At 54.3% G+C, this 12,168-nt stretch overlaps 1 protein-coding gene across 1 annotated transcript in view; it reads left to right on the plus strand.

Moving 5' to 3' along the window:
- The window catches only part of F8 (coagulation factor VIII), a 24,752-nt gene extending 18,210 nt beyond the window's left edge, over positions 1-6,542 (plus strand). Inside the window, exons 18-27 of the mRNA XM_042040120.1 lie at positions 436-664; positions 762-944; positions 1,143-1,259; positions 2,482-2,553; positions 2,850-2,935; positions 3,396-3,551; positions 4,337-4,481; positions 5,332-5,480; positions 5,750-5,926; positions 6,148-6,542. Of these exons, the coding sequence (XP_041896054.1) occupies positions 436-664; positions 762-944; positions 1,143-1,259; positions 2,482-2,553; positions 2,850-2,935; positions 3,396-3,551; positions 4,337-4,481; positions 5,332-5,480; positions 5,750-5,926; positions 6,148-6,303 (1,470 nt within the window). The 3' untranslated portion in view covers positions 6,304-6,542. The remainder of the gene's footprint in view (positions 1-435; positions 665-761; positions 945-1,142; positions 1,260-2,481; positions 2,554-2,849; positions 2,936-3,395; positions 3,552-4,336; positions 4,482-5,331; positions 5,481-5,749; positions 5,927-6,147) is intronic.
- Positions 6,543-12,168: the final 5,626 nt, after the last annotated feature.

Genomic DNA, 12,168 nt, shown 5'->3' on the forward strand with positions numbered 1-12,168 from the left:
TCCCTTCCCTTCCCTTCCCTTCCCTTCCCTTCCCTTCCCTTCCCTTCCCTTCCCTTCCCCCCCTTTCCCCAGTTGTTCCAGCTTATGACACTTGCAGGAAATCAGCATTTTGTGGTTCCTTACCCCTCTGCCCAATCTGCCTGGATTTGGCCCCTGGGTCCAACGCAGTAGGGACTGTCAGACAGTTGGACAGACAGACACCATGTCTCTTGAGAGCACATGCAAACACTTGCTGCTCAGCTTTTCCTAGCTCAGGGCAGAGTGGGGATGCCCCAATGAACCCAACATGTCCTTCCCTCCCTGCACGTGGCCCAGAGTGGAAGCCAGGCCAGGGATGCACATGGGTTCACCGCTTTTCTCTCTGCTGTGCCTCTTGCCAGCGTCAGTGCTGCCTCCTGCTCGGAGGCAAACCCTTATTTCCTGGCTCCTTGGCAGGAGAAGGACCTGCACTCAGGCCTCATCGGGCCACTGATCATCTGCAACCATGGGGTGCTGAGCTACATTTCCAGGAGGCAGCTGGCTGTGCAGGAGTTCTCCCTGCTCTTCACCATCTTTGACGAGACCAAAAGCTGGTACTTCCCGGAGAACGTGAAGAGGAACTGCCGCCTTCCCTGCCGGATCCAGCAGGACAACCCTGACTTTAAGAGAAACCATTCGTTCCATGGTGAGGACCCTTGCCCTTGCCCTTTCCATCCCACAACCTATACCAGGATGGAAATACCCCAGAGCCTCGAGCCCCTCCTGACACCTGCCTTTCCCAGCCATCAACGGCTATGTGAGTGACACCCTGCCCGGGCTGGTGATGGCCCAGCAGCAACGGGTCCGATGGCACCTCCTGAACATGGGCAGCACTGAGGACATCCACTCTGTCCACTTCCATGGGCAGCTGTTCAACGTCCGGACTAGCCAGGAGTATCGCATGGGAGTCTACAACCTTTATCCTGGTGAGATGCAGCGCAGGCACTGTGCACCCCCTCTGCCAGGGCTTCATGTTTGTGCCCTTAGGAAGTTCCTGCGGAGGAATACCACAGAGGGGGAGTGGATCTGGAATATTCTGTGCCTGTGGTTGCACAGCACTTGGCACAGTGGCATCCCATTACAGGCAGTAACTCCTCTCTGCTCTGCCCTCTGTTCCTGGCCAGGTGTCTTCGGGACAGTGGAGATGTGGCCCTCACACGCTGGGATCTGGAGGGTGGAGTGCAAAGTGGGAGAGCACCAGCAGGCTGGGATGAGTGCCCTCTTCCTCGTGTATGACCTGAGTGAGTGATCTCTTTGTGCCCTGACCCACCTGGGCCACAGCCACAACCAGCGTGTATTTGAGCTTCCTCCCCCAGATCTCTCAGCATTTCTCTTGGGGTGACCCAAATGGGATCTTTTGGGCTTTCACTCTGAATGAAAGTCACTACTCCAGCCCTTGCCACCCTGCACAGCCCAGAAGAGAACACAGAGTCAGGGACACAGCTGGGGTGAAGGCTGGGAGACCAGCTTCATTGGCCTGCAAATATTTACTCCAAGAGCTCTTGTTTTCCAAATCTGAGGGTCCCTGGACCTTCCATAAAATGCACTTACCCAAGCAAGTGCATGCATGGGCTGGTCCCTGCCCATGCTGTCAGTAAGGTACAGTGCCCAGCTGCCTAGCCATATGTCAGGAGGTAAACTGAGGCACAGAGCGATGACACGAGGCAGTGAGTGATGCTGCCTGACTACAGGTTGGTCTGATAGAAATAGCTCCAAGAGCAACTGCAAAATCCACAGTAAACCTCTGTTTCCACCCCAGAACGTTTCTAACTGACCATGAGTAAACATTGGGGAAGTGGTATGGGAGAGTATTATTTTATCACACTGTGACAGTCTCTCTCCTGTTTCTAAAAGAATATTAAATGTCAGCCAGAAAACATTGCCGTAAGTTAAATATCTGCTTGAGATTTCAAATTTGCATTTTCCCCAGGAGCATTTGACACACAGTGGAGATGCCAAGGTGTGACAAGTCGCTAATAATAATGGTTATTATAAGAGACAAACATCCCTGTGCTCAGCAGACCAGAAGAGAGACAAAGAGAGACAGGGGTGTCAGGTAGACTTTCCTTTAGCAATGTGATATTTGTTTTCAAAAGATGCTGGCTAGCAACAAAAAGGCCCAGGAGCAAGATATGGGTATAGGAAGGAGACACTTGTCAGCACTGCTGGGACATTAGGACATGGGAATGAGAGGTCATGGACTCAGGGAAAGGAGTTTGGCAAGAGGCTGCTGTGTCTGATGCTGGAAACTCTCTGCTTTTGACATGGGGGGTGGAAGCAAGGACTTCCAGCACCCCTAAAATTCAGGGATGGATGTGAAAGCCTCTGAAACCCATCCCTTGGTGTGAGAGAAACAAGCCTGGAGGCTTGAAAACCTCCCTGAGCCTGAAGGCTGCTACCCAGCCTAGACTTTTGTTATCTAACCAACTCTCCCTGGTTTTTGTCCTCCCCTGTTCCCTGCAGACTGCCGGAATGCCCTGGGTATGGCTTCAGGCAGCATTGCAGACTTTCAGATCACAGCCTCCGGGCAGTATGGTGAGTAGCTGGAGGGCAGGTGGGGTCGGGGCAGCTTCAGCCAACAAAACTCATGTGTTTGCCTGCCCCAAGTTCTGCTGCACTGGGCCTCTGGTAGAGTCCTTCATCCATGCCCCTGCCAGCATCCTACTCAGGACCTGGAGCCTCCCCACATGGCTGGCCCACCGTGCCAGTGCTCTGCCACCCTGTGTGTGGCTGCTAAACCCCAGGGTGATCCTCAGGCCCAGTCCTGTGGATCCACCTTAGGCAGCACCAAGGGCCAGCAGCACCCTCGTGTCTGTGCTCTCTCCTTGCAGGGCAGTGGGCTCCTTATCTGGCCAGGCTGGACAACAGTGGCTCCATCAATGCTTGGAGCACCGACCGCAGCAACGCCTGGATCCAGGTAAGAGAGGCCTTGTGTCTGGAGGCACCACTGGGGACATTGCAAGGTCATGCTTGTGCAGAAGGGCTCATGGATGGGCAGTGCTTCCCCACCACATCTGCTGTTTCCCTCTTCCCTCTGAGAGGGGAGCACTAAGATCCTAATGGCAGCTGCTCTGGTCAGGCTGCTGCTGGCCTGACCCCCATACCCATCCTCAGTGCAGCAGAAGAATCACTTGATGGTCCAGCTGCAGCACTGCATTGTGCAAAAATCTCCCAAAGACCAAGGAAGAAGAGGTTGCCTCTCCAAACAGCTTTCCCCTGCCCTCTCCCAGCTGTTGGCTGACTTGCAACTGTTTTAATTACTTTCATAACCAGTCCTCAATTATGTCAGGAGGCAGCGAGTTCACGGGTTCACAGGGCATTTCCTGAGCATGGCTTGGGTTTTCCATCGGAAGTGAATTCCTGGCTTTCATTCTCAGGTGGATCTTTTGCATCCCATGATTATTCATGGCATAAAAACCCAAGGGGCCCGACAAAAGTTCTCCAGCTTCTACATCTCCCAGTTTGTTGTGTTCTACAGCCTTGATGGGCGAAGGTGGAAGACATACAAGGGAAATGCCACGAGCACCCAGATGGTAAGGTGAAGGGTCTTGAGGAGAATGCCCTCCCAGAATGGGGTGTCCTGGGGTGATGAGGGCTGGGGAGCTCTGTACACAAGGCAGAGATCTCCTGAGCCCCTGGGATTAGGGCAGGAACAGGGACCATTCAGTGCCAGGTGACTGAATCACAGATCTGCAAGGGACTTGCTGTCTGTGTCCATCTGTCTCATTTTGAATTGTCTGAGCTACCTCTTTCCACCATCCCAGGTGGCTGTGAGAGCCACCTCTTAATGTTATGTTGCATTTTACTTAGAACTAGGCATAAGATTTTACCTGAACATCTTTTTTGACCCCAAAGGCAAACTTGCCTTTCTAAAAATAATGTGCAGACGCAGATGATTTGGAGAATCTATAGTCACTAGAAAAAACCCACAACCTAAATATGCATAAGCTGATCAATCCTCTGGGAGAAGAGTATCCAGAAAAGCCTCCATTGCACCAGCTGTGGCTACAACTTTTCCCAGGTTCAAATGTTTGAGGACTGACTTTTGTTTCCTTCTTTTTCTCACCCTTGTTTGGCGAAAATATAATACCAAGTTAATTTGCACAGACACTAAGTTTCTTCTTCTCTTTCTCAGTGGCCCACTCACACTTCTTTGGCCTGAATCACATCTCAAATCATTCTCCTGAGCTGCCATTTTTGTAAGGATAGTGATAAGATACAGAAGTGCCAGACAGGAACGTTTTCTCCCCAGTAATCCTTGTCCTGTCTATCTCTCTTTCCGCTGGTACAACAATTCTTTCCCTCCTTTTTCCTGCAGCTGTTCTTTGGGAATGTGGATGCAACTGGGGTGAAAGAAAACCGGTTCAACCCCCCAATCGTAGCCCGGTACCTCCGCGTCCACCCCACCCACTACAACATCCGGCCAACGCTGCGCATGGAGCTCCTCGGCTGCGACCTCAACAGTGCGTCCCACCCACAGATACCGAGCACCCAAACTGGGCTCTGATCTGCTGGGGTGCTGAGTGCCAGCTCCATGCGTGCCAGGACTCCCAGGCACTTTCAGAGGGGGAAGGAGGGAGTTGGAGATGGCACTGAGGTGTTGAGGGAGCAAAGCTGGAAAGTCTCATGGTGGTCTTAGAGATAACAGTACCAGAGGGAGAGCCTGGGGTCAGCTCTCCCCATCACTTTTTTACTGAAGCACAGGAAACTTCCAGCAGCAGCTAAGCTGATAAATGGGGAGCTGCTGCCTCAGCCTGTGGGAGCAGGGAACAAGCAGAGACAGATGCCGTTGGCTTTTACTCTGGTTTTGCCAGTTGAAGTTGAGATGGCTCTGATCAACAGTGCAACCTGAGGAAATGGTACCCTGGGATCCTTTCTCTGGCTTTGCACACCTGCTCTGCAGCAGCTGAAAGCAGCAGTGGATGTGCTGTCAGCCCATGCCCCAAACCTGCCAGCTGGCTCTGAAGCTGCTGTGCACAGGCACACCTGATCATACATATGCAGGGTGTCTCCCTGCCAGGTATTCTTGTCCTTTCCCTGGAGACAAGTTCTTATGTCTCCTTACAACATAAATTCTTCACATTCCTCTTAGATAAAATCTCCAGGGGGAAAAGAAGGTGGGAATAGTTTGGCCAGAGCCATGCTGCACACAGGGGCCTCAAGCAGTGCAGGGACCATGATATTGCAGCAAGGGACAGGAGAACCTGTAACCAGGGAAAAGGCATCGAGGGCAGCTAGAGCAGTGAGCAGGCAGAAGGCATCTCCATGATGGGTCTGTTCTACCCCATGACAAGCATTGCTCCTCTCTTCCAGGCTGCTCCATGCCCTTAGGAATGGAGAACAGGAGGATTCCTGACCAGCGCATCTCTGCATCCTCCTACAGTGCCAACATCTTCTCCAGCTGGACATCCGCCCTGGCCCGCCTGAACCTTCAGGGCAGGACCAACGCCTGGAGGCCAAAGGTAGCCAAAGGTGCAAGGAGATACCAGGCAGGCAGCTGGGATCCAAGCAGGGATGTCCTGGTCAGGGCTATGTGGGAAGTGTGTGCAGCCACAAGCACCGTGCGAGCTGCCCACCCACTGCCACACTGCTTTAGCACCCAGCAGCTCCCACCAGATGCCTGGTAGGGCAGGTGAAGCACAGGGAAGTGCAGGGCCAGCTTGGTTCAGCTGCAGTGAGTGTGTCTTTCTCATTGCTGCTGGAGGGTTGAAGGCAGTCTGTCCTTCCCCAGAGCAACAGCCCCAGAGAGTGGCTGCAGGTGGACTTCGAAGTAACCAAGAAGGTGACTGCAATCATAACCCAAGGTGCCAAAGCTCTCTTCACCCAGATGTTTGTGAAGGAGTTTGCTGTGTCCATCAGCCAGGACGGCGTGCACTGGAGCCCGGTCCTGCAAAATGGCAAGGAGAAGGTAGGCAGAGCTGCTCCATGGCCAGAGCTCACGGCCACCCCCAGGGCAGCAAGCACAGCCCTTGGCAGCAAACATGCTCACAGGATTTCTTTCCAAGAGCAGTGAGCCAGGCTGTGCTTTTTCCTTCCTTAAAGCATTCCAAGGGGTGTTTGTCTGGGTTGATCCTGTCCTCACTGTGCCAGCAGAGGAAAGCGCATCCCTGGTTTCTCTCTCCTCTCCAGATTTTCAAGGCAAACCAAGACCATCAGAGCACAGTGACGAATACCCTGGAGTCCCCTCTCTTTGCCCGCTTTGTGAGGATACACCCCCGCCAGTGGCACAACCACATTGCCCTGCGAATAGAGTTCCTTGGCTGCGACACTCAGCAGGAGTACTGATGGCTGCAGGGCCAGGAAGACGCAGTGCCAGCCCAAGGACTCACATCCCACTGGGCACTGAACCTTCCCCAAGGCTGGAGCCATCCCTCCAGGGGCCTGGCTGCCCCTGCTGCTGGGGAAGAGAAGGGCTGCAGAGCTTCGCAGTGGCTGGGTCGTTATCTGCCTTTTCCTGTCTCTCATCTACCAGATGCTGTATACTCAGATGTAATGATGAAGAATTAAACAGTAATTTTCCAGTATCTCTCTGCACTTTCTCCTCTGCTCTAGCCTTGGAGTCCCCAGGGGCCCAGCCAGCATTACCAGCAGCTAGTAATTAATTAGCCCCAGAGCTTCTCAGCCTGGTTTTGCACAAGTTCCTGCTGCCATGGGCACAGTCCTGGAGGAGGAAGAGCAAAGATAAGGATGGAGGGTGGAGGCCCTGCTCCAGGCCCCAGTGTCCATTTCACAATCGGTGGGGATTGGAGGCTGGAGGGAGGCGACTCTTGCTCAACCTGACTCAGCACTGGGTTTTGGCCCTGCGTTTCCCTTCGTCTCCTTTCCACGGTGCTGCTGCTGCTGTGGCTGGGTGACATCACCCTGCTTGCTGTTGCTGCATTGAGCAAGCCCTCCTTGTTCTCCACAGGAGGAGTTCTGTGGGTGCCTGTGGCTCCCAGGGACCCTGGTGGGACATTGACTGGTGGATGAGCTGCCACCTTGACATAACCCCCAGCAAGGTGTGCCATGGGCCAGAGCCATCTTCCTGACACCTGTGGCTTTCCCCTTCCCTGGCACCCACCCCACACAGTGGCAGATGTTTCCCCTCCCAGGAACGACGATGAGCAGGGTGACACTGGCTCCTGCCTCATTCCTCTCATGGAGTGGGGACCTTCCACAACAACAGCCGCCTCACAAGGGTGGGGAGCACCTGGAGGGCTGTGGGGAAGGTGTAGGGTCATCCTTGTTGGGCAGCACTTCTCTTACACAGCAGTTCACCAGAGCCTGTGCCATCCCACGCTCAGGGCAGTGAGTCCTCCCTCTGTGATGGGGGAGCTGGGTCGCCCCACAGAGCCTCTGGCAGCTGGCGTGGTGGGGAAAGTAGGGTTATGAGGAGGCGTTGGAGAATGGCAGGAGTCAGCTGGGTGACAGTGGGATGGGCAGGATGGCTGCAGCAGCCCAGCAACATCCAGGGATTGCCTTGTGAACCTCCAGGGCATCCCATCAGAGTCGGGCAGTCTCTGCTCACACCTGTATGAGATGTAGCCTGCAGCAGCTCTGCCAGCAGCACAGGGCACAGCTGTGGTGGGGACACTGGGGCTGTGCCATGAGCAGGGTGGTTGTGTGAGGGAGGGCTGCTCTGAGCCATCCAGCTCCTTCCTGCCATCAGCTGCACTGGGCTTAAGGGTGCACACAGATGCTCCTCTGCACATCCTTTATCTGGAGGAAGCAGGGATGTGCTGCAGATCACCCCAGTGCTGTGACCTATCTGGGAACCCACACCCAGGGGAGATCAGAAACTGGAGTTTCAAATAACAGCTTGAAAAAGCCCCATGCATCTGCCACATTCCAGGCTGCTGTTCAGGGAGCCTTTGCCGTGGCCCCGGCAGTGATTACATTACAGCCCAAGCAGGAGATGCAATCACCCTTTGGCTTAATTGCATTCTGACAATAACCAAGCACAGAGGTGAGGAGAGGCTGCCTGGCAAGCATTGGCCTGAAGAAAGGGATAGAAGCCATGAGCTCCTCAAAGGGAACACCCTTGCCTGAGGCAGAGTAGCCCTCAGCCTAGAAGGACAAATCCTGCCACCCCAGGCCCTTCTCAAGGCATCCTTCCTCAGCTCCAAGGTAACTCCATCTCTCCTGAGCTCAGTGGACAATGCTGCATGAGGACAGCTTGGCTGCAGTCACTGGGCCACCAGCACAGAGGAGCACATATGAAGGCCCTGATGGCAAAAAGAACAGAGCAGAGACATAATCTCAGACCCAAAGGGCAGCTGGACTGTAGACAGAGACACACACATGCTGAGGATCTGGCCCAGTCCCCCACATTGATACCCTTGGGTAAGGGGTATCAATGCACCCTCTGCCCATGTCCAGGCTTGGCCTGACCAGCTGAAGCACAAATACCCTTCAGGGTCTGTACCAGTGGATGCTCAGGCTCATCCTCCCTCCAGAAAGAGGCTGCCATGTTGTGGCACATTTGTCTGGTGACACAGGGTTAGATCCGAGGAAAAGCTCTGTGCACCAGAGCCCACTCCGGATTATTTTCAAAGAGGAAGCACAGCTGAAATCTCTGCAGGCGACCCAGCAGCCTTCACCCACCAGCCCCAGGCAATTCCAGGATGTTCTCCAGCCAGGCAGGAAGCAGGGAGGGGACTGTGCTGAGCAAGAGCACTAGTGGGCAGGCAGGCACACGTCTGAGCCTGCCAAGTTCTGGCATCCATTACTGGAAGCATGTCTTGACATTTATCTTGTGAGGAACGGAGACCAGACGCTGTTTCCTCACAGCACGACGCAGATCTGAAATGCATCACATCCTCCCCCAGCCACAGACATTTCTGTGCAGGGAAAGGGCTTGACCAACGTGAAGGCCTCTGCCTTTCAGCCAGGAGATGCCCTGCCTAGTCACCACCCTGCAAAGAGCCCTGCTGCAGCACGGACTGCCTGGCTGAATCCTCCTGGACCCAGGGATCTTTTGTCTTTCATGGCTCAGCTGCCAGGGTTGCCTGGGCTGGGTGATCTGGTGATCACACAGCTTTCTGGTGTCTCCAGGAAGCCAAAACACATCCTGGCTGTCTCTTTCTGTTACAGCCCAAGCAGAGGTTAATTTGCAAGCCAAAGTGTGTGACGTTTCAGTGCTGAGCCCCAGCTAGATAAGCCACTGGCCAGGGAGGTTTCTGAATCTCTCTTCTCTCATGCTGGATGGAGAGCTCTTGGTGTGTTCCCCCACCAGAGTCAGATGTGGGGAGTGTTTGCAGATATTGCAGCTGTGCAGGTGGGCACCATTCTCAGAAAAAGCTGCCAGCACATAACAGAAACAGGCAACAGCAGGCTGAAGAGAGCATCTGAGCAGGGACCATGGCCAATGGGGAGCAAAGCAGACTTGGGCAATCACAGCTTAAATCCCCCCTCAGCCATGGAGCTTGGACCAAGCTGCTCACCACCTCCTCCACCTCAGTTTTCCCATATGTAACCAAGAGGGAATGAACAGACTTAGACATCCTTTTTCTGTCTGTCAGGTGTCTCTTGTCATACTTCTCCCTCCTACTACATGTTCCATGATTAACTTCGGGGCTTGTCTCTGCTCTCTGTATCTCTTGCCTCCTACTCCATGTTGCTACCAGCCTGTTTCTAGCCTGTGAGTGTGAGAGAAGCCTGGCACCAAGGGGCCCTGCCCCGGGGTGTGCTCAGGGCAGCACATCTCAAAGCCATGCCCCACCAACCCCAGTGTGCATCCATATTTCCCCTCTCCTCCTCACAGGCTGCTTCAGCTGCTTCAGCTGCTGGGTAAGGATGCTACAAAGTGCTCTGCAGACCCTTCTTGGTCAGCTGGGCAGGGCTGGGGGAGATGAGGCTCCAAGCAGCATTCTCCAGCCTGGCGGGCACATCTGCTGGGGCTGAACACAGTCAGGCACCCTGTGACTTCTTCTAGTCCATTATTTTTTCATCCTAATCAGGCTGTCCAGGGAACCCTGCTGACAAAGTCTGGGCCACAGGTTCCACCAGGCACAGATGCAAAACATGGCCCTCTTAGCTGTCTTTCTTCTGCTCCTGGTATTGACTCTCCTAATCTCCTAACACTGCAAGCCTGTTATGTGCTTGGTACACAGAACTCGCTTAGCATCAGGAGCTAAATTTGATGAAGCCTTAGACCACAAGTTGTGAACTTCCACCCAGATAGGCTGAACTTTTACCAAGTTAAGTAAAAGGGGGCCCCAGAGCTGGTTCGAGCTGGAAGATAAGGAAGCAAGGAAGGCTGCTACCATCATTAGGTCAGCTGACACAGCAGTCTTAGAGATAGGAGAAGGAACAGCCCGCCTAGAGACAGTGAGAGAACCCAATAAAGAACGGGAATACCCCAGATCCTAACATTACTAGTGGTCAGAACTGTCATGTGAGGGGTGGGGAACTTGGATTGTTCCTCTTTGGAGGCATTCAGCTCAAGCTGTTCTACACTTCAGATAAATAACCAACCTATTTACTCAGTGGATTGGCAACTTGTCTTCTTCAAGCAGTCCCAAGCCCTGCTGATGGTGGCATAAATCCTGGCAGGTGGGGTAATTCCTTCAACAAAGCCCAAGGCCTCACATGGGTAGTGTGAGGCTGAGGGTAGGGCAAGAAGTGGAGCTATGTCTGGATGATGCAGGACTCCAGGCAGGTGATCCCACATAAATGTGCAACAGCTGTCACAGGAATGGGACTGATGGGAAGAGCACTCCCAGTCCAGGCTGTGCTTCTGGGACTCTTTGTTCCTGGTAGTGTTAGAGTAGTTTGCTGGAGCCAGTTGCGTCAGTGCCTGCAGCTCCCACACCTCCTTTTCCCTGCATCTCACAGCATTCTGGACTCTTATAGCCTAGTCAAGAACAGTTTTGTTCCCACAACGCAGGAGAAACTTGCTGTCAGAATGAGATGGATTTTCCTTCTTTCTTCCCCCCTTCCCCTCCCACCCCCCCGCTCTGTTTCCTGTTTCCTTTCTCTAGGAGTTTGCACCCTTCTTCTCCTTGTATTTCTTAGGGTACCTTTAGACCAACTCAGCTTGGGGAACTCACCTAGCAGCAGTGAGTCTGGTACAAGGAAACCTCTAAACCTCCAGGATCTCAGGGATGGTATGCAAAACCCTTTCAATAGTTTTCTGAAAGAATAATCCAGCAGAATTACCTTTACATCCCCAAATAAAGCTCAGGCTTCACCTGGACCCTCTCATCAGTAAGACATACAGCAAGGGCAGAAAAGGTTTGACAGAAGCCCTTTGCACCACGCACAGCTCACAAATGCAGGGATGTGCCATGCCACCCATGGAAGCTGAAGGAGGTGGAAGACCCAGAACAGCTCAAGAAGAGGGCTGTCCTTGCTGCAATGCAGAGAAATCCCTGGGTCTCCTTGCCTTGGAGGAACTCTGGAGCTCTGCACCCTGGTGGAGCCCAGGAATGACCCACTGGTTTGTGAGAGCCAGCTAGGCACCAGTGCGCTTTGGAGAGGCGCTCCCCATGTCCTTGCTGGGTCTCCGCCCAGAGTGTCCAAATGAGGGAAATGAAGATGAAGGGCCTTGAGAGGAGCAGTCGAGGTCACTTGGTCTGCCCAGCCTGGAGAACAGACTGAGGACAGACCTCGTTGCACACTACAACTTGCTCATGAGGGGAAGAGGAGGGGCAGACACTGATCCCTTCTCTGTGGTGACCCGTGACAGGACCCGAGGGAATGGCTGAAGTTGTGTCAGGGGAGGTTTAGGTTGCATGTAAGGGACAGGTTCTTCACCCAGAGGGGTGGTCGGGCATTGGAACGGGCTCCCCAGGGCAGTGGTCACAGCACCAGCCTGACAGAGCTCACGGAGCAGATGGACAGGTCTCTCGGGCACATGGTGTGACTCTTGGGGATGTTCTGTGCAGGGCCCGGAGCTGGCCTCGACGAACCTTGCGGGTCCATTCCAACTCAGCATACTCTGTCATCTGAGTGCTCGGCACGACCAGAGGCAGGCACGGGCGAGGGGCTGGCACGGCACCGACGCGATGGGGGCACTGCCCCGGGGGAAAAGCAGCGAGGCGAGGCTGAGCGGCGGCGGCGGGGAGGCCCTGCCCGACCCTCCCAGCGCCGGCTCCTCCGCCCCGCTGCAGCCGGGCAGCCCCGCTGAGCCCCCGGCCCGGCCCCAGCCCGCCCCCGCCGCCTGGCTCC

Source organism: Corvus kubaryi, unplaced genomic scaffold, assembly GCF_017639235.1.
Source record: "Corvus kubaryi isolate FWS band 111438036 unplaced genomic scaffold, C.kubaryi_AGA036_p1.0 37395, whole genome shotgun sequence".
Lineage (NCBI taxonomy): Eukaryota > Metazoa > Chordata > Aves > Passeriformes > Corvidae > Corvus > Corvus kubaryi.